Source organism: Tetrao urogallus (genome assembly GCF_951394365.1).
Source record: "Tetrao urogallus genome assembly, chromosome: 13".
Taxonomy (NCBI): domain Eukaryota; kingdom Metazoa; phylum Chordata; class Aves; order Galliformes; family Phasianidae; genus Tetrao; species Tetrao urogallus.
In genome coordinates, this window is record NC_136826.1 from 13,959,514 (window position 1) to 13,984,368 (window position 24,855).

Here is a 24,855-nt window from a genome sequence, read left to right on the forward strand (position 1 = left end):
CCTCCCTCGGATGGGCCAGGGCTGCTTGCTCTGACCGCCAGCACCCTGCCAAAGGAGTTGCCTCCATCCATCCCAGCCCGCCTGGCTGCAGGCAGCCTCCTGAGACATCCCCACACCCACACATGGGTGCCAGGGACGTTTTGTGGCTTCCAGTTCCCAGTGTGCTTCCGTAAGATGCAAGGTAGCATCTGTGGTGAAATCTCACAAAATGATCCAAGATAGTTTTCTCCAGCTGGGACTGATTGAATATAGCCTGGGCACCGGATGATGTGGGAAATCATTCGTAGCCAAGCACAAATTGCATGCATAGAGGTAATTACTGCAGCACAAGGTTGGTAGCACCGCTACCCACATGACAGTATATCTCAGCAATTTTCATTTCCTATCGCTTCAATTCAGACGGGGCTTTTTTTCTTTTTTTTTTTTTTGGTTCAATTTTCTCCTTTTCCTACAGGGACCCACTTTAACCCAGGACTCCTCCAGGATAAAGCCCTGCCTTCACTACAGCCAGCCCTTCCACACACTCCAGTTTTCTCCTATTGACAACCCCAGCACTGGGGCTCAACCTGCCCTTGCCCTGACTTCTCCTCCACACCCCGAGCACAACCATCTCTGCCTGAACGTGAAGTGACACAGCAGTGGCAGTCAGGCACCCGCTGCTGTGTGCTGTCACTCGGAGCCATCCACGGGCACCGGTAATGAAACACAATGTGCAAGCAGCTAATGAAGCTGGTTACAAAGCCAGTGATTCTCCACACTTGAAAGAGGGTGAAAATAAGGAAAATGGAACAAAAATAAAGACTTCTGCCGAAAAAATAGAAACACTAACAGATCTGATGCTGGGAGCGGGGATGTTTATCATCGCTATTATGGATACTCAGCAAAAATGGGGCCACATAATGCTCACTGTGATTGCATACATTGTGGCTCTTATATATCAACAATGTATTTGCTACAAAGGACTTCTGTTGTAGACGCAGATACAAAAGAGAAGGCAATGCAGCACCAGCCAGGGCCTGGCCGGGCTCCGTTCCCAGCACACTGCACATCTGCAGCAAAGAAAAGCTGCAAAACTTTTTAATAATTCTGTGACCTATTTAAAAAATATCTACTCACTTACATTCATCTATGCTGTGTAAGAAATAAAATATAGCACTGAAGAGCTTTGAGTGGCAGCACTTCCCTTAAGACGGATAAAAGCTTCAAGTTCTCTTGGCTGTTTGGTGCCAATTATTACCGAGTTTTGACTTATACATTATTACATAGATCATTTAGTAAAACAACCTGCATACAAACCCTGTGCTATGCCTCCCTTCAGTCGTAATCTGCTGGCAGCAGAGCACTTCAGACACTCACCATGTACACCTCCTGCCAAAAAACCGTGGGCCCCTTCGCTAAGGCACTCTGTACATGATGCTGTTGTACGTAAGTGGTCCAAATGAAGAGAGGACTGTGACTTCTCTTTATGGCACATTTAAAGTTATTTGCAGTGATTCTGCCAGTAGTGGAGGAAAGAATAGCTACCCAGCTCATCCCAAAGGGAGCCAGCATTGTGACGGCCCCAAACCTCACACCTCAGTTCCTCATCCCCTGGCCAAGGTGTGGGGACAGCTTGAGGGCGCTGCTGGAAAAGCCAACACCCCCCTTGTAGGGGAAGGAGCAGGGACGTCCTCACCATCCCTGAGCCCAAACGGGGGGCAAGGAGCGGCGCTCTGCCCACGCCACCCCTTCATGCTGTGATACACCAGGAGTTATTTAATTTGATAGCAAGTGCTTGTGACCTGTAACGATCTGCGCTAACGCGATGCCGTGTACCGACAGCCTGCGGAGGCCGAGGGTCAGCGCACTGTTTGCAGTGATTATTCCTTTAATAAAGGGCCCTGTATTTTCCAGCGGCAGCAAAATTGATGCAGGTTGCCATGGTAAGCACACACTTTCCCATTTACTAGAATAATAGGCAGCTCTGTATAATTCACTGATTTCAGATGATTTCTCACCCAAAGAGCAAGTCGCTCGAGTTACATAAGTCACCTGTTGTTTAGTCAATCTGGCAATTTTAATTAGAATAAATTTTTATGATTCCTCTTTGCAACACTTAGAGCTGCTCTGCCACCAGAATGTGGAGATGTCTGTAAATTATACAGACTCCAATCACATCTTTTTTGCTGTTTTAATTACAGTAACATTACGGCATTAATCATGTAAGCCTCTGTTAAACAAGTAACAGCCATCCTCCATCATAATTAAAAAGAAAGGCCAAGCAAACAGGAGCTTTGGATTTTACCATATTTCCTCTGAATGTCGTGTTTTAACTTAAGAGTTTCACAAACAGTAGTTCTATTTGGCTGTAATTAGTGTTGTGAGGGAAACACCAAAAGGTTAATAAGAGATGGTTAGTTTGTAATGCAAGTTTCCCGGTGCCAGCCCCAACAGTTCAGTCTGTTTTCAGAGTCATTAACAATGTAGATTGATTACAGGAGGAGATGGGGAAGTGCTCACTTGCTGCGTTAGCAGAAGGTTGGTTTTTATTCATATACCTTCCTCACTGTTAAATGTGATGGCCATTACCTCGACCATTACTAACCTTAACTGCTGTGAGACAGAAAGAGTTAATGGTTTTCTTAGAAGTTACTGTCAAAGGAGAAAAAAAAAAATGCCTACAGGAGCTTTTTTTGGCTTGTTTATAGGGGAAAAGGAAGCTGCAAGCTTCACTGACTTGTTTACTTATCTTAAAATATTTGAATATCTAAGTATTGTGTGGTGGTTTTGGAATAGGATGCACCGGGAGAGTCAGGGAAGCAGGTTAGCACTGCCCCGTCCTTCAGCTGAACCCTTGGTCCAGACCTGAGTTTTGGAGTGCTTAACAAAACTAAGCACACTCATAGTTGAAACTATCAGAAGTATCAGTCCTTCACATCTCCTACAAATTGTTCTCCAGTCACCCAGCAAAAATATGGGTGAGCAATAACTAAATTGGACAAAAATCTCATTAAAAACGACAAAAAAACCCCAAGAAACGCTGCAACTTCCTGGATTGATTGTTCATCCATTACAAACCTACACAACAGGGCGCAGATCCAAGTTTTAATTTTCCTCTCTAAGTTGCCAGAATGTTCACATCTGGTGAGTATTTGCTGTGCTTACACAGAAAGGACTCAAGCATCTAAAGGTTATAACTTGTGTGACCCTGGCTGAGAAACTGCAGCGATGGAGGCATTGCAAGAATCATCTTTAAAGGAACGAACCTAAAAGCTGAAGAAAGAGTGCCAGCAGCGTAGGATATAAGATAACATTTCCTATGTGAACAAAGGAGGTTGCACATCTGTTTGCTATTTAGTTCTGTTGCTGTGCAAAGGGGATTGGCTTTCATTTGTTTCCATGGACATGACTTCAGTGTCAGCCCTGCCCCACCACCAATGTCCAGAGAGGACTCCTCTAAGCCACACTCAGACAAATTGAAAAGCTACAGAGCCATGGGCCTAGAGAAGAAGCAATACATGGAGCCATTCGTGCCGGCCACGCATTCAATGCACAGGTGAAATCCCTTGAGTGACAGCTGCCCTGCACAACCACAGAACGGTGTGGGCTGCAAGGGACCTTACAACGTGGTGGCAGGGGCACTGGAGCCCATCGGTGGGCCAATCCAAGCCAATGCCCAGCTCCCAGGGATCAGCAACCGCCAGGCCAGCCACCCTGAATTGCCCCAGCTCCTCTGCCTTTGAAAGGCTTTTGCCAAAGCAGACTGAGATGCTCAACAGGAAATCATTGAAAAGCATAGGGCTCATAAGACAATCATCTCTTTTTGTTATCCTAAAGCCCAGCTTACCACTTTCCATAAAAATCCTTCTCAGGGGTTTCAAAGTATTTTGAAAAGCTGTCTGCTCCTTCCATGCTGGCCATTGTAGGAGCACCACTGAGCTTACTTAGTCTGTTACACTGAAGATCTATGCAATAATACAGAAATCAGAAATGCTGTAATAACAGGCGTTGTCCTGTAAAGAAAGCTTACAGCCTTTATCCATCTTAAGGGATGTGCTGTCACTCACATAGGAATGGGATACTGCACGTCTTGTGCTGCATATATGAATATAAGGAAATAGGTATGTTATTAATTTTTATGAACTTCCAGAGGAAAGCAGCCCTACTCTGAACTGCCAAGGCCCTAAAATAGGTCACCTGGGTCTTCATTTTATATAGTTCTATTGCCTTCTGCAGAATAAAAGGGAGTTGACAGTGGAATGATTGCTGGAAATTAATTTCAAAATCAGCAGTTTCTAATAACTGTGCTTGCCTACAGTTAATACCATTAGCCATGTTCTCAGTTCACGGCTGAAATGCACCAGATACTATGGAGATGAGCATGAGAACCAATTGGAATATTCTAGATAAAACCTGATCCACTAAATGACAATGTATCTGAATAATTAGGGATGAAACCAGCATGAAAAGTTTCAGTGAATATCAAGTGCCCAGCTCTCCTTTACATTCAAGCCTACTTCTATACTGTGCGATAGCATAAAGAAGACTTAACATAAGCATTTAAATATAACCCATTTCTACTCAAAAAACCCTTCATCTTGCTGGAGTTTATCAGACCCAGACACAATTAAACTACCTTTGTGAGCAAAGTTACTCAAATGTGTAAATGTATGCAGGATCAGGTCTTTACTGATGACATTTCATGCCAACCTTTACCGCTGATCTGGCACCAGAAGAACGAAAGCGATGCTTTTAGAAGCAATTCTCTGAAGAGACACATTAGCGACATAAAGCATTGCTTAAAAACCCCCAAACTTTGATTTTAAAGCTTTTCTCTTTTCTTATGGCTGTGGTGACTACTTCTAACACTGCCTTTTTATGATTAGTGTGTGTTTATCATTTCTGCATTTTCCTTTGGATTCTATTTTTGTCTGAAGCAGTGAATCGCTGCTTCACTGGGTCAATGATTGTCACAATTAATGATAAAAATACTGGCCAAGAATGGGAATTAAGATAAGTTTGAAATCTGTTGCCTGTGACATTATAAACACACATTTGAAACAGTTCCTTTCTGATTTGTACACTGGCAAGAGCTTCCGTGACTTATAGAGCACAAGCATGGTTCTGGCTCAAGGCAAGGTGAAAAAGGCAGTAGAAAAGATTTAAGCAGATTACGTGACTGTACACTTCCACACAAAGAAAACAAGCCAAACTTGCACAAACGAAATGTTTGGAAGAGGGCAAAGGCATTAAAAAAAAAGTCCCAGTATGAGCAAAACCAAGGGAGGAATAACTACCTGAATCACAAAACAGACTATCTAGCCTGAAAGATGCTAATTCAGGTCCTGAGGGATCTAATCAACCTCTTTGTTGAAGTAAAGATAAAACTTTTTGACAGCAAATGCTTTCTGATAAAATGGAATTTTCAATTACCCTGTGAAACATCTGGTCCGTGCTGCCACTTACGGGAAAAGCACCACCACGCTCTGCGGTGCTGGAGAACGCTGCACACTGAGATTGCCCCACATCGCTGGCAGGAACAGGCAGCAGGGGCTTCAAACCCACTGCTGAAGCTCCCACGTCCCCCTCCTTTGCCCACGGAGGCACCGTTATCACCATGCAGCAATTCCTGCACCGGGGCACGCTGAGTCCTCCTGGATTGGGCTTGGAGGAAATCCAGTACGTACTGCAGTGAAATTGGCCAAGATACAAAGGGCACCCCAGAATTTCTCCACACGCTGCAGCAGCCTTCTCCAGCCAACATGAAACCTCGCTGACATCCAGCAGACGCTTCCAAATCTTTTCATACAAACCCACTGCAAAGTTCAGCTGAGGGTAATGTTATAAAAAAGTGGCGTACAAACACCTCCACAAATAAACAAACAATTAACCAGCAGCCAAGCAATTGTGGAAGGTGGAGCAGCGCCCAGTGCCCGCATTCCTAAACGTCCCATTTGGTATCAATTAGCAGGGGAAGGAAAACAATCCCGCGCAATAATGAACTCCAAATTGGGTACATATTAGAGCAATTAAAGCAATCTTTTCAACTGATGAATTTATAATCAATAATTAAGATCCTGAGGTAAAGAGGGACTGGGCAGAAGTCCTGCTTCCAAACCAGGCAACATGGCTGAGCTCCAGGCGCTATTTCTGATGACCTGCTGCTGCCCACTTCAGCTCAGCACCCTTTACACGACAGACTGCCATTTTTCTGGAAGTCTAGGTCATTTCCAAAAGGAAGAGAAAGGGTTCCAGCCAGAGAGACTGGCATGGAAGCAGTGAAGCCCCCTCCAGCCCAGTGGCAGTGGGAAACCAGTTGTGTCTGAACATCACTGGCATATCAATAATAATGTACAAAACCAACCTTCATTCTTTCCCTACTCAACTCCAAAAGTCTTGTAAGACCAAGTTCCAAACCCACAGTTCTAGAGACTGCTTTTAAGAACACTTAAAGGAGTTTTCTCTCATTCCTACTGCTTTCTGCAGGAAATCCCGCACCTGAGTAAATGAAAACCACCCAGACCCCCAATGCCAGCACAGAGAGACCGTCCTCATTAACAGGCTTCAGATCAAGATATCACTGAGCTGCAAGGATTTCTGCCAGCCAGCATCCGACCTCAGCAGAACCATCATTACCCACAGAGCAGATAAAAAGATTCCCAGATTATCTGAATGAAGCCTGAAAGTTCCCCACCGATGACTGACTGGTGGTGTTACAGAGGTCCAAGCCCAGGGCATCTCAGTGGGCTGCCAGGCAGGGTATGGTTAGGACCAGGCAAACCCTGGCATGTCTCTTTTGGGCTATAGGACAGGCATCCCACAGTATGCTCAGGGAGGCGGGCAGTCCACATCCTGGGTGATCCTGCCTTGGATACTGAGCGCCTCCTTCCTGCCCCTGCATTGCTGACCTGAAATTGGGTAAAAATTATCATGCCGAAACCATCGCTTTCATTATGTGGAACCGCTGTTATCACTGCTGTCTGAGTGCCTTGATTTTCCTGATTATTTTATACAGCCCGTGCTTGACAAATCAGCTTAGAAAATATTCTCTTTAACCTTTTCCTCAGCTGCTGTGCCAGTGACTGCTCACCTCCCTGCCTGCAAGTCCAGCCAGATGGCAATGCAGAGCTGGTGCTTTGGGGCTGTCCCTGCAGCCATGCAGTCACGAGACTGGGGAGCGGGATGGACGCCTGGTTTGCTTTTGTAAGTCTCCTTCTGGAAACCCTTCTTGTTCTTTTGTGGGTGTTTGACATGCAATAGGGATTTATCGTTGCAATAGATTGGACCAAATTTACTTCCTTTGTAACTCCTCAAATGAGCTCTGCCTCCAACTCCTCTTTAAATTCTCTGCATTGTTACCTGGTGTGCAACAGAGACAGCCCGCAGACTTATCAGAAATGTAATCTCTGTAAAACCCTATCTGCAGTCCATTGAGATTGTTTTTTTTTGCTAAAGAAATGTGACAAAAAATTAACAGATGTTGCTCAGACTATTGGGCAGGACAAGAATCAATTATGAACATTTTTTGCTTCTATAGTCATCCCTTACTGCAAACGCGTCTTAGGAAACCCTCTCCTGATCGAAATGAAAAAGCATTTCTTTGTAATAGAAGAATAATAAATGATAGCTATCAGCCTGCATTCTCGACACAGCACTGGTCCTCAGAGAATTAAACTGCCACTGTACCGTTATATAAATGTTTAATTTTTTTCATCTTTGGCCACAGTAGGGATGTCTGGAAATACATTATCACTGCGGATGCCATCCCCCTCCAATTAGCGTGGCTGGCAGTGTGGAATGGGTAGGTGACCTCTGCGTTCCCCTGCTCGCAGAGTCTTACAGGGTTAACTATGGCCATTTAACAGACTCTATCGAGAATTAATACAGCCATCAGCTTCACTCCGGAAAAAAAAAATAAAACATTCCATGGCGCAGATGGCAAGAACTCTCTCTCCCCCATTTGACTCTTTTATGACAGCAAAACAAAGGCTTTTAATGATGTTTACCATGAATTGAATTAAACAGCTGAAGACCAGTTCATAATCACAGCATTTTGTTTTCATATCCTTAAGTCTTTTAGCAGTGGGGCTTCCATTTGAGCCTCAGCTACAGCTTATCTCAAGATATAGCCAAGCGCCCTGAGGCTTCCCTGTGCTGGAACACCAAACCGCATTCATACTTCTTAATTGAAAAAGACAGGATGTTTGCATAGGATGTTTGCATCAGTAAGACATTAAAAGCGACATTCATGTCCAAGTACAAATGACAGCCTGGGCTCAGCTGAACTCCTCTGACTCTTTTCCTCTAGCTAACACCAGGGTTGAGATCAGGGCTTCATCTTCCAACTGCGCACGTGGGGACACAAAACAGCTGAGACCACGATGCACATTTTGGGGAAGAGATGCAAATCCCTCACCCACCAGGGCTGGTCTGTGCTGCGATGGCTGACTAGCAGCGCTGATCTCTTGGAGGAGCCATTTTGGGGAGCAGGAAGGAGCTGCCCTGCATCTGCAGGCACGAGCCCAGGCTGGAAGCTGGCAATTCCCACCCTCATCCCATCTCACGCACTGTCACGGCTTCTCGGGGTGAAATATGGGATAATCCCATCCGCTGGCTTACCTGACAGGAAAGGCATGAAGATTAATTCCTATCTACCAAAGTCATACAGCCTTATCCCTAACCCACGCTAAGGCATATGGGGCCACGGCGGTGCTCACCTGGTTCGGGGCCCTGCGAACCCATGGAGGGCACGCTGGTGTTGAGCACGTCATTGACAGCCGTGTCGCAGTAGAGGCCGCGCTGCACGTCGTGCTCGCTGTCAGTCTGGTCGCTCTCCTCATGGCCGCTGTCCTTCAGGCTGTTTCCCTCCAGGTCTTTGAACGTGGAGCTGCTGGGGGAGACATGGCAGTGAGCTGCGCCGGCCACCATCGGCCCGCACCCCAAACGCAGGCTGCTCGCGTGTGTTGCGGGCCGCCGCCAGGATGCACACACATCCAATGAGCCGTTTCCACAATTAGGCTTCCTCGTATTGTGCTACTTCAAATTAAAGATAAAAGGATCTCAAGTTTAATTTTCTAGGTTATAGGCCAAGTCCTAATCGCTTAAAGGTTTAAAATAAAAGCCTTCCAGGAAGCGTGAATTTCTTCTCATTCTCTTTCCTATTTTTAACAATAAGTCTCTGGATCTGGGTCCAAGTTCACAGGGACTTCAGGGGATCTGGCAGCAACTCGGCTCCCTGACATCCCCTGCGGTCACAGCTGCCAAGGTCAACACAGGAGGGACACCGGGGCTAAGCTGGTCCCAAATTCCTCATGTTCCCATCCTGACGGTTGACCCAGTGGGGCAGGAAGCTGCTATCCAAGCAAAGGAAGACCTGCATCCTGGGTTGGATGTGATGTGAGTGCATGGAGCACATCATCATGGACAGCAGAGCAGTGGTGGCTGTGGGGTGTCCGACCAGCATGTCACCAGAACAGGATGCACTGACTGCCACATCGTGTCCCCTTCCTACCAGCATAGAGCTTTGAGTGGTGAGCTGCACATAGGTGTCCTTGGCACTGTGGGAAGCCAGAAGCAAAGGCACTGGCTTGTGGAACAGCAGCACAACGAGCACGCAGCCCTGGCATGGACACACAGGCATGGTGCATGTGAACCAAGTGAGCCAGCTCCTGTGCGCCCAGCTTTCCTCCAGGAGCCTCTGGGAGCAAGAGGCTGTCAGTCTGGGCCCACAGACAGCGGATGATCCTCCTGCCACTCCCCAAGCCCTTAGACAGCTGGCTGCTGCAAGACAGGATCAACTCAAGATGCATGGGATGGAACTTTCTGGGAGCGTGGGCACGGGCTGGAGTGAACAGAAAGCAAAGGCAGATGCCAGGAGGAAAAAAGAAAGTGTTCGCCAAAGGAGGGCTGCCAGCCTGAGAAGCACCTGAGAGGGGCCTGGTGCACAAAGCAAAGCCCCAGTGGCTCCTGCCCCCAGGGCTACTTGTACCCATGGGAGATCTGGCTGCACTGAACTTGCTCACTGGCAGATCTGGGCTGAAATGTCGGTGTGAGGAGCGGCCTGTGCTTCAAAGCACTGAGGAGCTGCAGATTTTCATTACTTAGTGAAGCCCTTTTGCGTCTCCACGGAAACCAAGCAGACCACCTACCAACTGGTGCTTTGCAAAGCACACGAGGGGGGAGCTCTGAAATACATATAAATTGGTAAACCTTCAAACATCACCTTTTAAATAAAGATGTCCCTGTTGAAGCCATTGACTTTGATTCCAGGCAACATCAAAGAATTTTAAGTTAAGAAAGCACTACATATCTACAATTCATTTGTGTGTGCCTTACGTGAGTGAGAGAGGCAGGCAGACAACACAGGAAAAGTACAAATAGATTAATTAAAGTGCTGGATTGGAGGAGATTCACTCACCAGAGATAGAAGAGCTACAACATCTTCATAAAGGCAAGGGATGAAAATGATGCCACAGTATGCTACAGAAAATATTTTTGTTCTTGGATGTCTGCACAGCGTCCCTGGCACCCGCTGTACTTAAGATACAAGACAAAGGTAGAAAGCGAGGGGAAACGCTGTCCTACACGGCGCTGCTGTTCACAACGTGCAGCAATCTGCGTTACAGCGCATTTATCTCCCTGCAGTGAAGCAGACCATAATGCAGCAGCCACACAACACGGTTCCGTGGCTGACACTTCTCCAAAAGATGTGCAGGTCTGGGGGAAGCGGCAGCAGCAGCATTTCCCAACAATGCTGGAGGAAACCCCGCTGTGGCAGGAGGGAGCACTGCTTGCCTTTATGTTAGGTGTGAACGGGAAAAGATTAATAGATTTGCTTTTTTTCAGGGTGTCTGTGGACTGCCTTGCGAAGAGCAACACGGCGCAGGCAAGCCGCCTCTCACAATCGCATTAGCATCGTTAAACATCACACATAATGCAGGCAAATATCCCTGCCCCTCGCTAGCTGAACCCAAGTTGCTCATACAAAGTGCTTGCAGCTCCCATAGCCTTTATATTTTTAAGATGTAAACAAATGGGATCGCAGCCAGGAAGATAATTGGATTTTTTTTTAAGCTCAGAGCTGTCCTGAAGATGATACAACCCGGGTAAAATCAGTGGGGTTAAATTGGGACAGCACAGGCGTGAGTCCGTTGGTGACACCTTTGCCACCGGTGGGCTCTCTGAGGACACCAACAAGGCAGGGTTGTATGCAAAGGGTTAAATTCACCCAAGGGAAATTGCTAGGTTGTAACTGAACTGATGATTTGCTTTTTACCCCTGGAAGGAAAATCCTAGCAAAATGCTGCTTTGCCTCGGTATTCAGACTAAAACAGTGAGCATTCTCAAACCCAATTACCTGCCCCCAAACGAGATTTCTTCCCCCCCACCTCACACTATAAGGAAAACTCACCATCCAAAACTATCATTTTGTTCTTGTGCATTCAAATAGAATAAAATCCATGAATTTTAAAGTTGTCAGGGTAACGGCACTCTACCTAACTTGCTGTAACTTCCCAGTGTGTAGGAACCAAACAGAAGAGAAAAGATTTTCCTTTGTTGCAAACCAAGAGCAATGGGACTTAATAGGCAGTAAATACTGTTTTTAAAATCAAATGATAACTCTGGAAACGTTTTGCATATTAAAAAAAGCAAGTAGCATATAACGCAGTGAGAAAGAACATTAAATAATCAGGATTTGGCTGGGCACACCAAAGAGCTTTCAAGCCAGCCTACGTACCTTTTTATTAAATGAGCTCTGCTGTTCACGTAGTTGGAGTCAAAGGAGTAATTTTCAGTCTGGAAGGAGGAAAAGAAAAGGGAGAAGTTACAGGCTGCTTTCTGCTGGAGTTGGTGTTGGGCTCGATGTCCCTTAGGGTCCCTTCCAATTGGGGATATTCTGTACCTCTCTGAAGCAGGCCAGGGCATTGCCTGGCACCACAACCTCGGCCCACCTCAGTGGGACCAGCACCTCGCATGTCCCCCCCCGAGCCAGAGATACCCCAGTGCAACCCAAATCCCGACCCATCCAGCAGCAGATGATGACTCCGAGCCCTACACCAAGAAGCAGGCTGACTGGTGACCATGGAACAATTTGTAGAGAAGAAACAATGTGCCTATGCTCTGCTACAAAACTAATTGCTTTTAATTCCCTGATGGACTCGGTTCTGTGTGTGTCAATTTGACTGAAAGTTCAAAAGGTATTTTTCTTATTAGTGTATAATTAACATGTTAAAATATTTATTGCATAGATATGTAAATGCCAGCAAGGTAATCCCCTGCCAGAGAATTTAATGCAGGCACTTCCCTTTGTTTCAAATCATTTCACTCAGAGACATTGGCTCTGTTATTAATAAAAGGCAGACAATGGGTGGCATGGTCAAAAGTTGGAAGGGAGCAAAAGAGTGGGAGAAAAGTCAATGGATTTGTCACTTGCAGGCAAAGCCCACTGACAAACACCACAGCTGAAATGCTGTCTTTTAACCTGAGATTACAGAACCTGGGCTCCCAGTTTTCACAGCTGGGATGGAACAAAACATAGGTTGAAAAAAACCACCAGAACAGCAGGGTGCTATCAGCAGACCCCAGAGCCACAGATATGGGACATGGTGGGACAAAGTGACAGCCACGTGATGGGACATGGTGACAAACATGGTGGAACATGGTGGAAGTAGCGGTGGGACGTGGTGGGAGTTATGGTGGGAGCCATGTGTTGGGAAGCTGCTTGGCACGGTGGGATCATGGCTGAAAGGTAGCAGGAGCCTGAGGCAGCCCCGCAGCTGCTTTCCCTCCAAAGAGCCACCTGGGGATGCTATGGCCTGTTTTTATGGCAATTATGAACATGGTAAAAATAAATGCATGCATCTTTAATGTCTCAATAAATAAAGGAAAGCAGAGGCTGCTGCTAACGTAATCACAACGGCAGGATGCAGGGAGCGGAGTTGCTGCAGCAGAGCCGAAAGTGAAATCCAATCGTACCCTGGCTGAGGTTATACTGCTGTACTGAGATAATAAAGCAAAGGCAGCCTTGGTTAAGTGTGACCTTTTCTGAAATACAGCACAATATCTAATTTACCAAACAGGAGCCTCCCAGAGAGAAACATGCAAGGATCTGTGAGCCGGGGGAGTTGGCCTAGCACTCAGCACAGCTCAGTTATTACTTTCACATAGTAATTACTGCTGTAGAGTCACGCAGGAGATTTACTGCACAAACTACTGGTCCCTGCAGTTCTTGCATCCTTGTTCCTGCAGCACAACTTTGATTGTTAAAGCGCTCTGTGTCTCTGCAGGAAGCATACACATGTATTTTTAAAACACGCAGCGGCAAAGATTTAAGCACTGCAGAACATTTCTGATCCTGCGTCTGCCCATCAGTCCCAGTGCTGCCAACCTGGGGACCTCCAGCAGTGATGGAGGGTGGGAGGCAGCCATGGGAAAGCAGAGAGGAAAATGCATGCCCACATGTTGCAAGAGCTTTAATGCACTCATGGCACATGGACCAAGCTCTGGATTCCAATGGAGCATCCAGGGCCACTTGTGGGTAATGCTCAACTTGGTACCACCAAAACACCACCCAAACATCACCAAAACCCCACCAAAACCCACTGAAACACCTCCATGTGGTTCTAACAGGCTGCTTCTAACAAGCTTCTACCCCAGCCCAACTCCAGCCCTCACAGCAGATCTGACCAACAGCCCTGGGAGCTCTGTCATTGATGTCTGACAACAAAAAAAGCCAAACCCCTGAACCAAGCAAAACCACTGCCTGATGAACAGGTCCTTAAGAATTAGTTTGGTTGGCTAAAGTAACACCTTTCCTATGCAGATTCTCTGCATCACCCACTGCTCAAGATGCTCTGCACCACCGCAGTCATGAAGATGCAATGCCAGAGATGCCATGTACCCCCTCCACTTCCCAGGGGAGCTTTCATCGTACTCTGGAGCTGTCCCCAGGCTTTAACTCTAGCTGTCCCCAGTCTTTATATCTAAATCTAAAGCACATCTCTAAAAGAACACTACTCATGCAAATCCCTTCCAGATCCCCGGCAGGACAAGGAGCAATAAGGCAACAAGGACTGCAGCCAGGTGTGCTCCAGGTGGTTTCTGAGGTAGCTGGGTACTTATGGGATTATCTGTCAAAGTGATCTCCATGCAGGCTATGGGATCAAACCGGGAGAATAAAACGGCAATGAGATTTTTCATGGAAGAGGTCTGCTTTATAATTTGCATTTTTCAATCGAAGCTCACTTCATTTAAATCTAGTTCATCCTGCAAAGTGCAATCACTTACAAACAGAGGCAAAACGACTGGGAAGGAGAATGTCTACAACATGTCAACATTTTAATTGGAAAAGGATACGCTCCCTCTCTTAACGAGGCCCCAAGAACAAAGTCAAAGCACAAAAAAGAGGGACAAGGTAAGGCTTGTTGTGCCGATGAAACAGCATGCTCTTCATAACTCACAGCATCAAGAGTCCAGCCCACATTTTCTTCATTATTTTGGTAAAAGCAAACAAGCTGACACTCTCTTAATGATCAGATCAGTAAAAATCAAAGGAGAAAGGGAGGGTCCTCAGCCTAAGTCAAGGGCCACCCCCAGTGCTGCCCACTCTCACCTCCCGCTCAGCTCAGCGTGAAGGATGCTCAGCGCTCGTCAGGATGGACCCCACACTGTATACGCCATATACCAAGGTATGAGGGGGCACTGAGCAGCACCTACATGGTGCCTGTGCTCTCTGGTGTCAGACCACGTTACTGCTTTGCCCTTAGTGGGCAGGCTTGCTTGGGGCTGTGGGGAGCACCCGGCTCTAATTCGGAAAGTGCTTCTAACCGCTGCCTTAGCAACACAAATATAAATACGGCATCAGACACGCTGAGAATCAAGCAATCAGCAGGGACATTTGAAAATTCTTTTTTATTTGTTTCCCCTCCAGCTGCTGTTGAGGGCTCCCATTTTTGTTAAAGAAGATGCAGAGCTTCAATGCAACTCTTCCAGACCCTGGCATTGGGACCCAAAGGGGCTGCAGGAAGAAGCTTTACAACGGGGTAATCAGGGCTGCGTTACGCTGCTGTCCCTCCGCACCTCAATAATTCAGGGCCTGTTGTTCCTGGGTTTTAGCCGCGATGCGGAAAACATACAAATGAGCATCTCTAAAGGGGCGGCTGTGTGCCCTGCCCAGCACCCAGCTCCAGGCTGTCACATCGCTCTCTAGGCACTAGGAATGCATGGATGCCCCAAATCCTTCCTGACCCGCAGGAAGGGGCACCCGTCCCCCCACACCCCTGACCCACTGCATCTCCGCTTCTCACTTCGGGGTGAAAACATTTCCATCTTTCTACAAATTATTGCCAACCTGCTGCAACCTCCTGCCAAAGCGCGTAGGAACCCTTCAGAAAACTGGCTTCACAAAAATGACACATTTAGCACCACTTTTTCAGAGTTGTCCCTTGAGCCTTTTTTTTTTTCCCTACGTGCCTTGTTAATAAAGCTTGCATGTCACCCTTTATTACCAGGAAACAAAGTGGACCTTTCTCCCAGGCTGCAACGTGCATCTCTTGTTTGGGGTTTGAGCAAATCCTCCCAAAATACACCACCAGGACACACGTGGCCACCAGGAACACAGGTCTGCTGACCAATCGTCATGCTCCAGGCACATTCAGGACCAGAGGAATGTCAAATTGTTCACAAAAGCACACATGGTCTTCCCATGGGAAAAGCAGGGCAGGTGGTGCTGCTTCTCCTTTTGCTCTTCAGTCCTGCTCCGTGCAAGGCAATCAATATGTAATAAAACTGCTGCTCCCCACTTGAAAATCTCGCCAACGCTTAATTCTTACAGCCCACGATATATTGTGGGTAATATAGAATATGTGTAAATTGCAGGAGAACACTCAAGCTGCTCTTCTGAAACGTGGATAATTTTAAAGGAGGGAATGGGTCAAATGAAGTCCTGCTCAGCCATGGCTGGAAGTCATTATCAGTAAGCAAGCTGCTTATTGCCCCATGGGAAATAAGTAAGTGGGCTGAGACTCTTTCCTTCAGGGAACAGGTGCAGCACGAAACACAGCCTCACAGCCACCACCAGTAAAAGTGCTGCAAACAACCAGCCCCAACCAACCAACCAACCCCAAACAAACCACATCGACAAACCAGCCCCAAGTAATCAACTTGTCCCAAACAACCAACTCAATCAGCCCCAAGTAACCATCCCTGAACAACCAACCCCAAACAATCAGCCCCAAAGAAACAACTGACACCAAACCACTGGCCCCAAACAACCAATCAACCCCAAACAAGCAGCCTCAATCAAAAAACCAGCCTTAACCAACCAACCAACCAACCAGCCCTATCCAACCAACCAACCATCCTCAGACAACCAACCAGCTTCACACGACCAACCTCAAACCACCAGTCCCAAAAAAACAATTGACCCCAAATAACAGACCCCAAACAACCAGCCCAAAATGAAGAACCAGGCCCAAACAATCAACCCTAATCATTCCCAAAAAAACAGCCCAATCAGCCCCAATTAATCGACTCCAAACAACCAGCCCCAAACAAACAACCAGCCCCAAACAACTGACCCCAAATGTGAACACTTTTGGTTATTGTTAAGGGGTATTTAAGAGGAGACACTTGGGGAAGCCTGAAAAGCTGAAAAGGATCTGACCTCTGGCATCTCCCTATGAAGGCATTTTCCTATATCCTGACTTACTGCTAAAGTAAGAGACTGCAAACTGTAAACTAGCAACACAGCGTCTCTGAAAAAGTAAGTGCATTTAGCATCTGATATTGATGTTTTATAATTAGATATAATACAGCAGATCATTTTCCTGCCCTTGATCAATGAAACCACGGTTGGTTTTTTGGGTTAGGCTTTTTTGCAGACACTCTGATTGCTGCCTAAACCAAATGGAGTGGTGCCTTGCTCAGTTCAGCAGGAACAAGCAGAGACAGGGATGTGCAAACACAGCAGCTATTTAGATTTACTATCCCTGAAATATAAACAGAATATTTATTTCTGACCTTTTAAGTACTAATTCCAAATTTAATGAGGCACAATGAACGTTCCTCAGAGCCAGACTCCATAGCTACTTAACACCACCAACCCTCTAATTATTATTGCAGCTTAAATAAAGGGCATTTGGTTCTGATGGACGTTATTAAACGCTGAAGGAACTCAGTCCAGCCTCCATTTTCTCCAGATAAAATAAAAAGCATTGCAGAAAAATCACTGGGAGAGTTCAGCCTCTAGCATCACCCCGCTCATCAGAAATGAGCAAAAGTATCAAAACGGATTGCATGACGGCGCTGCCATCCCCACTAATCCGCTCTGAACTCCTGTCCCCTCCCCAAATAAGTACGGGCTTTCTCATTTTGGTCTGAAAATGGATCGAAGGCAGGAGGAAAGGAGCTGCAGTGATGTGATTTTGAGAAAGGGTATAGGATTAGAAACCCAGATTGAATCCTGAGAGCGGCGACACACAATGAAGCCATAATTACACTCCTGAAAGCCGCAAATAATATTACCCGTTTGAATTTGTCAACATATCAGAAATCTACAGCATCGTTATGGAGTGCAAAAAGGCAATAACAAAACCCCTTCCATTCACATCCAGCATCAAAGCTCTCCAGCGGCCGCCACGCAGCCAGGAGCTGCCATGGGCAGCCGCCTAGCACCAGCACCGCAGAACCCAAAGAAAAGCACTGAACCTACAGTGGGCATATCTGTAAGGGAGGGCAAACTAACAGCCTGCAGCAGGCTGCCAGCAGCCCCTGCCTGCAGAACACCTTTTGGGGAGGAGATCCCCCAAAAGCAAGGGTCAGTGCCCCCCCACGGGCACTCTGCTGCAAGCTGGTACCCTGCAGGGGCACGGTGACCCACACACCTCCCAGTAGGCCTTTCCCATCACCTGTGCCTGCAACTTGCAGCTGTGTCATGGATCTATGGATGCAGCTTCCAGCGAGGGCTGCACCCCTCTTTAAGTAGTGCAGGAAACAATCTGGATCTAATCAGCAGCCCTGAGGTAATGGGGCATGACTTACAGATTTGTTAAAAAACCTTTCAGAACTGTCCTTTGCCTGCCTCCTTCTATTAGGAATGAAAACAAATATAACAGAAGAACCTTTTTTCAAATGTTCCCATTGCCAGAGCTAAATAAAACTCCTTGTCATTCACCCTCTGGAGTGGCAGGTCAGAGCGGTACCTTTCACAAGGAACAGAAGAAATCACAGATTTGTCACCGCAGAAGGGAAACCAAAAAAAAAATCACTGCAGCCAAGTTAAAAATACGGCAGGCGTCAGCGCAGCGCAGCAGCACGGGGACACGGAGGCAAACCTGCTGCTCCAAGGGCTGTCTGTGACAGCACTGCCATCCCCGTGCCACTCTGTGCCCACGTCACCCACCTCCCATCCGTCCCAGCGGTGGGGGAGCCCGCCCCGTGTGAGGAACCAGCTGGTAAACACAGCCCGTGCGTTACACAAAGATGCCAAAACCTTACTACTTCGTGTTCCTTCCAGTTAATGTACCATAGCCGAGGATGAATTGCTATTACAAGGAACTAAAAATAAAAATGTTTCAGAGGCCGTAATTGGCTTGTCTTGTTGGGCTTTTTAAGGAGCCAAAGTACCAGTTCCAGGCTATTAGCCCTAAGGTTGTAGAAGAATAGTGTAAAATATTTCTTCATTAAAACTATACCTTCCCCATAGAGGTGTTTTTCTTAGGGATTTTTTTCCCTTTCCTCCTTCATTTTTTTTTTTTACTCTTTTCTTTTTAAAAGATGTGTGTTATCAAATAAGCTTTAGTTAAAAGAGGGCTTTGAAAGCCCAGGGGTGATAAAAATAGACAAGGCTCTTTGCAGCTGGAGAACCAGCCAGAGCCTTCAGCCATGGATTCAGGTCATTTTCCTACAAAGTTTATATAATGTTCCTCAGTCACATCTGTCAGCTTGGGCCATTTTTAATAACTGGCATCAAATCCTCCAGGAAAGGAGCGAGTGTGGGATGGGGACACTCACTGGCATGGGATGGGCACTGCTGGCATGGGATGGAGACTGCCACCAGCCTGGGATGAGGACTGGTGGCATGGGATGGGCACTGCTGGAATAGGCTGGGAGAACCACCAGCACAGAATGGGAACCGCTGGTACGGGATGAGGACTTCCACTGGGACAGGAACTGTTGGCATGGGATGGGGATTGCTGGCACGGTGACTGCAAGCCCCAAGGATGGCCAGTGAGCAGCAGCTACCTGTGCCCGGTGTCTCCCAGCACCTGTATCTGCAGCTGGTGGCACTGCTAATTGCAACCACAGCCTGGGAAACAACAGGAATGCAGAGTGCTGCCTCCCTTCCTGGCAGCTCCCTCCCACCCCGCAGGATGTCACAGTTGCAGGATCATCCCCAAATGTGTCGTGCAGGAGATGCCCCTGGGATGGGAATGACTTTTTCCCCCTCCACCTTTTGAGCTCTTCAGTCCTATTCTATTATTAACAGCACTGGCTGCTCCGATCACTCGGTATCAGCAATGACAAATCCAAAATCATTTATTCAGCAAACACTTGTTTTGAAAGAAACAGATGCTGTGCCTGAGCGAGGAGCAGGAGATCTGGCACCAGTCAGCCATCCCGATGAGGCACGAGCAGAACAGCAATAACTCACAGACATCTCAAATGGTTTCAAACCCAGCATTCAGCCCTGTCACTTAGAGCCTGCCCCGACGGCCGCTGGGTCACAGCACACCGCGCTGCCCTCTCCACCCACAAAAGCATTCATCTGCACAGAATTAAAGCAATAACAACAACAGCAGCAGTAACGAGGCTGACCAATGTGCCGGCAGCTCAGCAGAGGGATTACCAGGAACCCTCGAGCCCCCTGGTTTTGGCACTTTCCCTTCCAAAGTGCCAGATGTTTACAGCTTTGGTCTTGTGAATTGAAGGCTGCTGCTGGAAGAAGAATACATCTGCTAGGTACAATTGCTATTTTTTGATAGTGTCTAAGCAATACCTTGTTAAAAAGGGCAAAACAACAGTTATTAATTACCCTAATTAACCCAATTCATAAGACACATTTGTGTAGCTGTCATGACAACTGCTTTGACTAACTTGCCAAGAATAGCTTAGCTGTCCATTCAAATAAATCCCTGATAATTACTAGTCTAGTTTACTGGGCTTCTGTGATAACAATAATTAGTGCTACCGTACAAAAGGTCGCACTAAACAGTTTATGAATGATGCATTTCACACAGGGCTTACACGGCTCACCCAGCACCCAGAAGCGCGGCCGTGGGTCCGCGTGGCGTGGGCAGCACCGGGGGGCAAAGCCACCACCATCACAGGGAGCTGACGCAGAGGACAGCTGTCGGCACGGCGGAAATCTACGAAATCGCCCCATTTAGAATATATTCTGATTAAAAGCCACATATGGTCCTCATTGTCCACTCATTGTTACCTATCGCTACAGACATCTGCACGTCAACAGGGTCTTAATCTTTAAATATGTGCTGCTCCAGCACGCTCCTCCCACCTGAACTCGGCATTGCTCCTACTGACGGACGAGCATCGCATCGCCCTGCCCCACACAGCAGGTCGTGGCTGCGGGCAGCAGCGAGGCCGGGCAGGCGCTTCTGACATCGCCGTGGTGTGAAAAGCAAAGCGGCAGAAGTGACACCTCGGTTCGCAGCAAAGCTGTTCCCCCAGCAGCTCCAAATTCAGCGTGGGTTTCTTCGCGTTAACCCCGGAGTCGGCACACAGGAAGCCATGGTCTCCCATCTGCCTTTGGGGAAGGATGCGCTTCAGGTCCCTGAGGGGTTTGGATCCAGGCCGGCTGCATTCATCACTCACAGCAAAACAAGGGCTGGGAAACAAGGGGCTTTGTCAGGGCATCGTGGAGAAGGTGCAGAAACCTGACGCCGAGCAGCAGCTTCCCCAAGCGGAGCCTGCAGCTTGGTTCAATATGTCAGTGCCTAATGAAGGCTTCCCCCATGTTCTGCAGGGTATCATCATTCTCCTCCTAATGAGCACGTGTTAATGGCATACTAATGCTGACAACAACCAAGTACGGAGAACAAGAGAGGAACAGGTTGGAAATTAGGAAAAACTCTTCCAAAAAGTGGTCAGGCTCTGGCACAGGCTGCTCTGGGTGTGCTGGGGTCACCGTCCCTGGAGGTGCTCCAGGACCATGGAGATGTGGCACTGAGGGATGTGGTTATGGGCATGGTGCAGGTCAGTAGATGGTTGGATCAGATGATCTCAGAGACCTTTTCCAACCTTCACGATTCCATGATTAATAGGAAGGAAACAGGTTCCAAAACTCTTCCCGTTTCAAACACAGAGCTTCACCCTAAGGCAGTCAAACTGCCTTATTTCTCCCCAAACCAGGGACACCTGCACAGCAAGCAAGGGGCAGGACCAGAGGACTGCATGCAGACTGTAGGAAGAGCCTCTCCCAGGATATGCAGGGCTAGGCACTGTGTCTGTGCCAGCAGCCACCTGGATCTGATTACCAAATGCCACCAGCGGTGGGTCCACGGCAGAGCACTCAGCTGTAAATCTGATCCTGGAAGCTGGGCAGGGAGCCGGCATGCTGGGTTTGCACGATGGGGTTCATGCAACTTCAATGGATAGAAAACAACACACACTCCGGGTGCTCCTCCAGTTTTGTCTCCTTCATTTGTGTTCCTTTGGAAGAGCAATGTCCGTGCTGCGGCACCAGCCTGGCTATTTTCCAGCAGACTGCCCAGCGCACCTGAGCGCACGCACAGCTCCTACATCATCCGGGCACGGGGCCCCCGGGCCCCATACATCACTGCACAGCACAGACAGCTCCCAAAATACATCCGTCTGCACACATGGAGCGCCGCAGGAAGAGGCAGAGAATCCTGCAGTCGTTACACTCCCGTGTGCCCACACCAGTGCTACGTTCAGATTGGCAGATCGATAATCGATGCCGCAATCAATAGCAGGGAATTTAGCTACATTATAAAAACAGTAAAATCAGCCAATAGTGAGAAATGACTATTGAGTCCTCTGTTTTCTGTACTCACTTAGTCTAATAATGGTGAATGATATTTTCCAAGTGCATTATTCAGCAATAAAAACACAGAATTATTTGATCTCCTCCTAACCTTTATGATTCTAAGCACTCCTTTTGACCCAGATTGAACGAGGCAACATCTGCAGAGCCTTTCACAAAATTGTACTCTGCGTGTACTATTGTAGGTCCGCCGCCAAAGATAAATGTTATTATTTTAAAACCATCATCGTACTAATAGATGAGCGCGCACACTGCATTAGCACAGCCTGCAGATCTCTCGCGTTGGTGAGAAAATGCCAGAGGGTTTTTGCTTAATGGAATTTTACATACCTGACTTAGTATGGGTTAATGCAATCCACCAACACAGGAATTTTAAAACCTGCCCTGTGGCATACACCTGCCGTTACAAAAGATGGTGTAATCCGACAAGCTCACATCCCCGTGAGGGCAGCGCGGCGTTCACCTCCCAGTCTCCAACGGGACGCAGAGACAAGGAGCTCATCCACACGGCCCCAGAGCACTGCTGGGGTCGCCTGGTGTGCCCAGTGTCACCACCAGGGCACTGACCACTGCTCCAGCTGGCACAGTCATCGTTTCACTCCAAAACTGGTCAGGACACCACAGCGATGATCCCACAGCCTCTTCTCCATCAAACCTCCCACTGGTGCAATGCAATTGCCCAAACAGAAATATCCCAAAACACACTTGGAGCTACCAATGGGCTCGGTGGCACTTTGCTGAATGCTGGGATGCTTCTGGGGATGGTGAGAGGGACCCCAGGATGAGATCTGTGCTCTGTGCCACGCTCACGCTCGCTGCCTATGCCAAGCACAGACTAATTTAAATTATAATTACTCTTATACGTACACAGATTACAACTATTTATGCTACAAATAAGACCATCCTGTATTTTAATTACCAGAAAATGATTGGAACTCAACTATTGCCTCTGCTGGGAACAATATCTGATCATTTATTTAAGCGAGGCTGTGCACAGCCCCATATACAACCTGGCCGGGCAGCAGGAGCGGGCACAGCTGCTGGCACTGCTATGTATTTATATTTACATATGTATCTATGTATAAAACTCAGAGAGCAACAGCATTAACCCCAGGAAAAGGCAGGCTGGAAGAAAGGAAGGGCCAGAGGATGAAAAAGCACTTTTGTAACTGGGCTGCTCTACTGTATTCAAAACGCCCCATCTCAAAGCAATGCTGACAACGTGACAGACCAGGAACCAGGACAGGTTGTGCAATTTTTTGTGTCACAGTCAGGGGCAAAGGGAATCGTAAAACCTACAACAGTTCAAAGCAGCATCACCTGCCCTGCAGTGAAGCAGGGGATCTCTCAACAACTTTCTACCCTTCAGCTCTCGAAGGGCAAAGCAGGGAGCACTGGAGTGAATTCCCAAACAGCGGGACATTGGTTGGCCATAGGACAAATCTGAAAGATAACAACCCTACAGCACTAGGGCAGAAAGGGACGGCAGCTCTGCAGGGTGACCCTCTGGAGACAAAGCCCATCTCTGCTCCATCCTCAACCCATCAGACTCCAAGCTCAAAGCAGGAAAAGGAGCCAGAAGGGCACCTGGCTGAGGGTTTCTGACCCAAACACCTGGGAAGTCTCCAGGAGAAAAACATGGCCCTGTGTAAGGTTACCCAAAGGGGATGTGTGCTTGATCCTAAATATTCCTTTGCATGCAGGTGCTTTATGCAAAACAAATTACAGAAGGAAGCCACGGGGTTTGTGTTGTTCGATACAACAAGAGCTAATTTAGAAATTACTCCACAAAAGGCTATAAATAGTGTGCAAGACCATCCTTTGGATGTAATTTTTAAAAAGCTTACAGTAAGTCTTTCCTAATTTAAGAGAAAAGCCTTATCTACCATGTGTAAATACACTCATGGGAGGTATATTTTGTAGACTTGACAAGTCAGAATTATGCATCAAATCCAAAATTCCTAACAGCAAAGCAAGATGGGTTGCTGTACTTTTGGTAAAAGTGAACCATAAAACCCCAACAAAGAGTATGGAAATAAATTATGCACATCTCACTACAGAATCATACTATATCCCAAGTTGGAAGGGACCCGTAAGGATATTCGAGTCCAAGCCCTGGCTCCACACAGGACCAACCAAAAATCAAACCATATGACTATGCATATAATTATTTACTGCATACAATATACGACCCTACACACTTCATGTACTTACATAAATACACATAATTTCATACACTTCTACAAATACATCGGACCGAGACCATCTTTAAGGTCCTTTCCAACTCAAGCCATTCCGTGATAGACTATAGAAAGCATATGGTGCATTATATATTACATAGAACGTATAGTCCAATCATTTCCATTCCCAGCACTCTACAAGCATCAGAGAAGAGGTGGATGTCTTCCCCACACGGCTGCCAGCACCACGCCAGCCCTGACCCACATTGCCCCACAGATGCCAGCAGCAAACGCTGCCCCATGGAGCCAGCACAGGAGCTGTCCGGTGCTGAACCCCACACCGCCGAACCCAGCGCCCGGCAAAGAGCGGGAGCCATGGGCGAGAGCCACTGCACACCATCAACGAGAGCGGGAGCACTTATCCCCATCGCAGGGCATTCAAATGAACTTTTCAAATCAGACAGCTCGAAGCAATCACATTACAAGATGTACAATTGGGTTCAGCTGACCTCAGAACAGAACAGACCTCAGAATAGAACAGACCTCAGAATGGAACAGACCATTGCTCACGTCCGTAATGTTGTCCCTCAGTGCCAGGGGAGCATCCAGTGACACAATGCTGCACAGAAACAACCCCACCAAGGCAGGCATTGCGCTCGCGGTCCCACAACC

At 47.3% G+C, this 24,855-nt stretch overlaps 1 protein-coding gene across 2 annotated transcripts in view; it reads right to left on the reverse strand.

The window, feature by feature from the left end:
• Window positions 1–24,855, reverse strand: part of PCDH19 (protocadherin 19) — a gene marked incomplete at both ends in the record, with an annotated part of 47,851 nt that overhangs the window by 13,361 nt on the left and 9,635 nt on the right. Inside the window, 2 exons of one of the 2 annotated variants that reach the window (XM_079542047.1) lie at window positions 8,697–8,866; window positions 11,717–11,775. In XM_079542047.1, coding sequence (XP_079398173.1) covers window positions 8,697–8,866; window positions 11,717–11,775 — 229 coding nt within the window. Of the gene's footprint in view, window positions 1–8,696; window positions 8,870–11,716; window positions 11,776–24,855 lie in introns of both variants that reach the window. The other variant, XM_079542046.1, reaches the window with a different exon arrangement.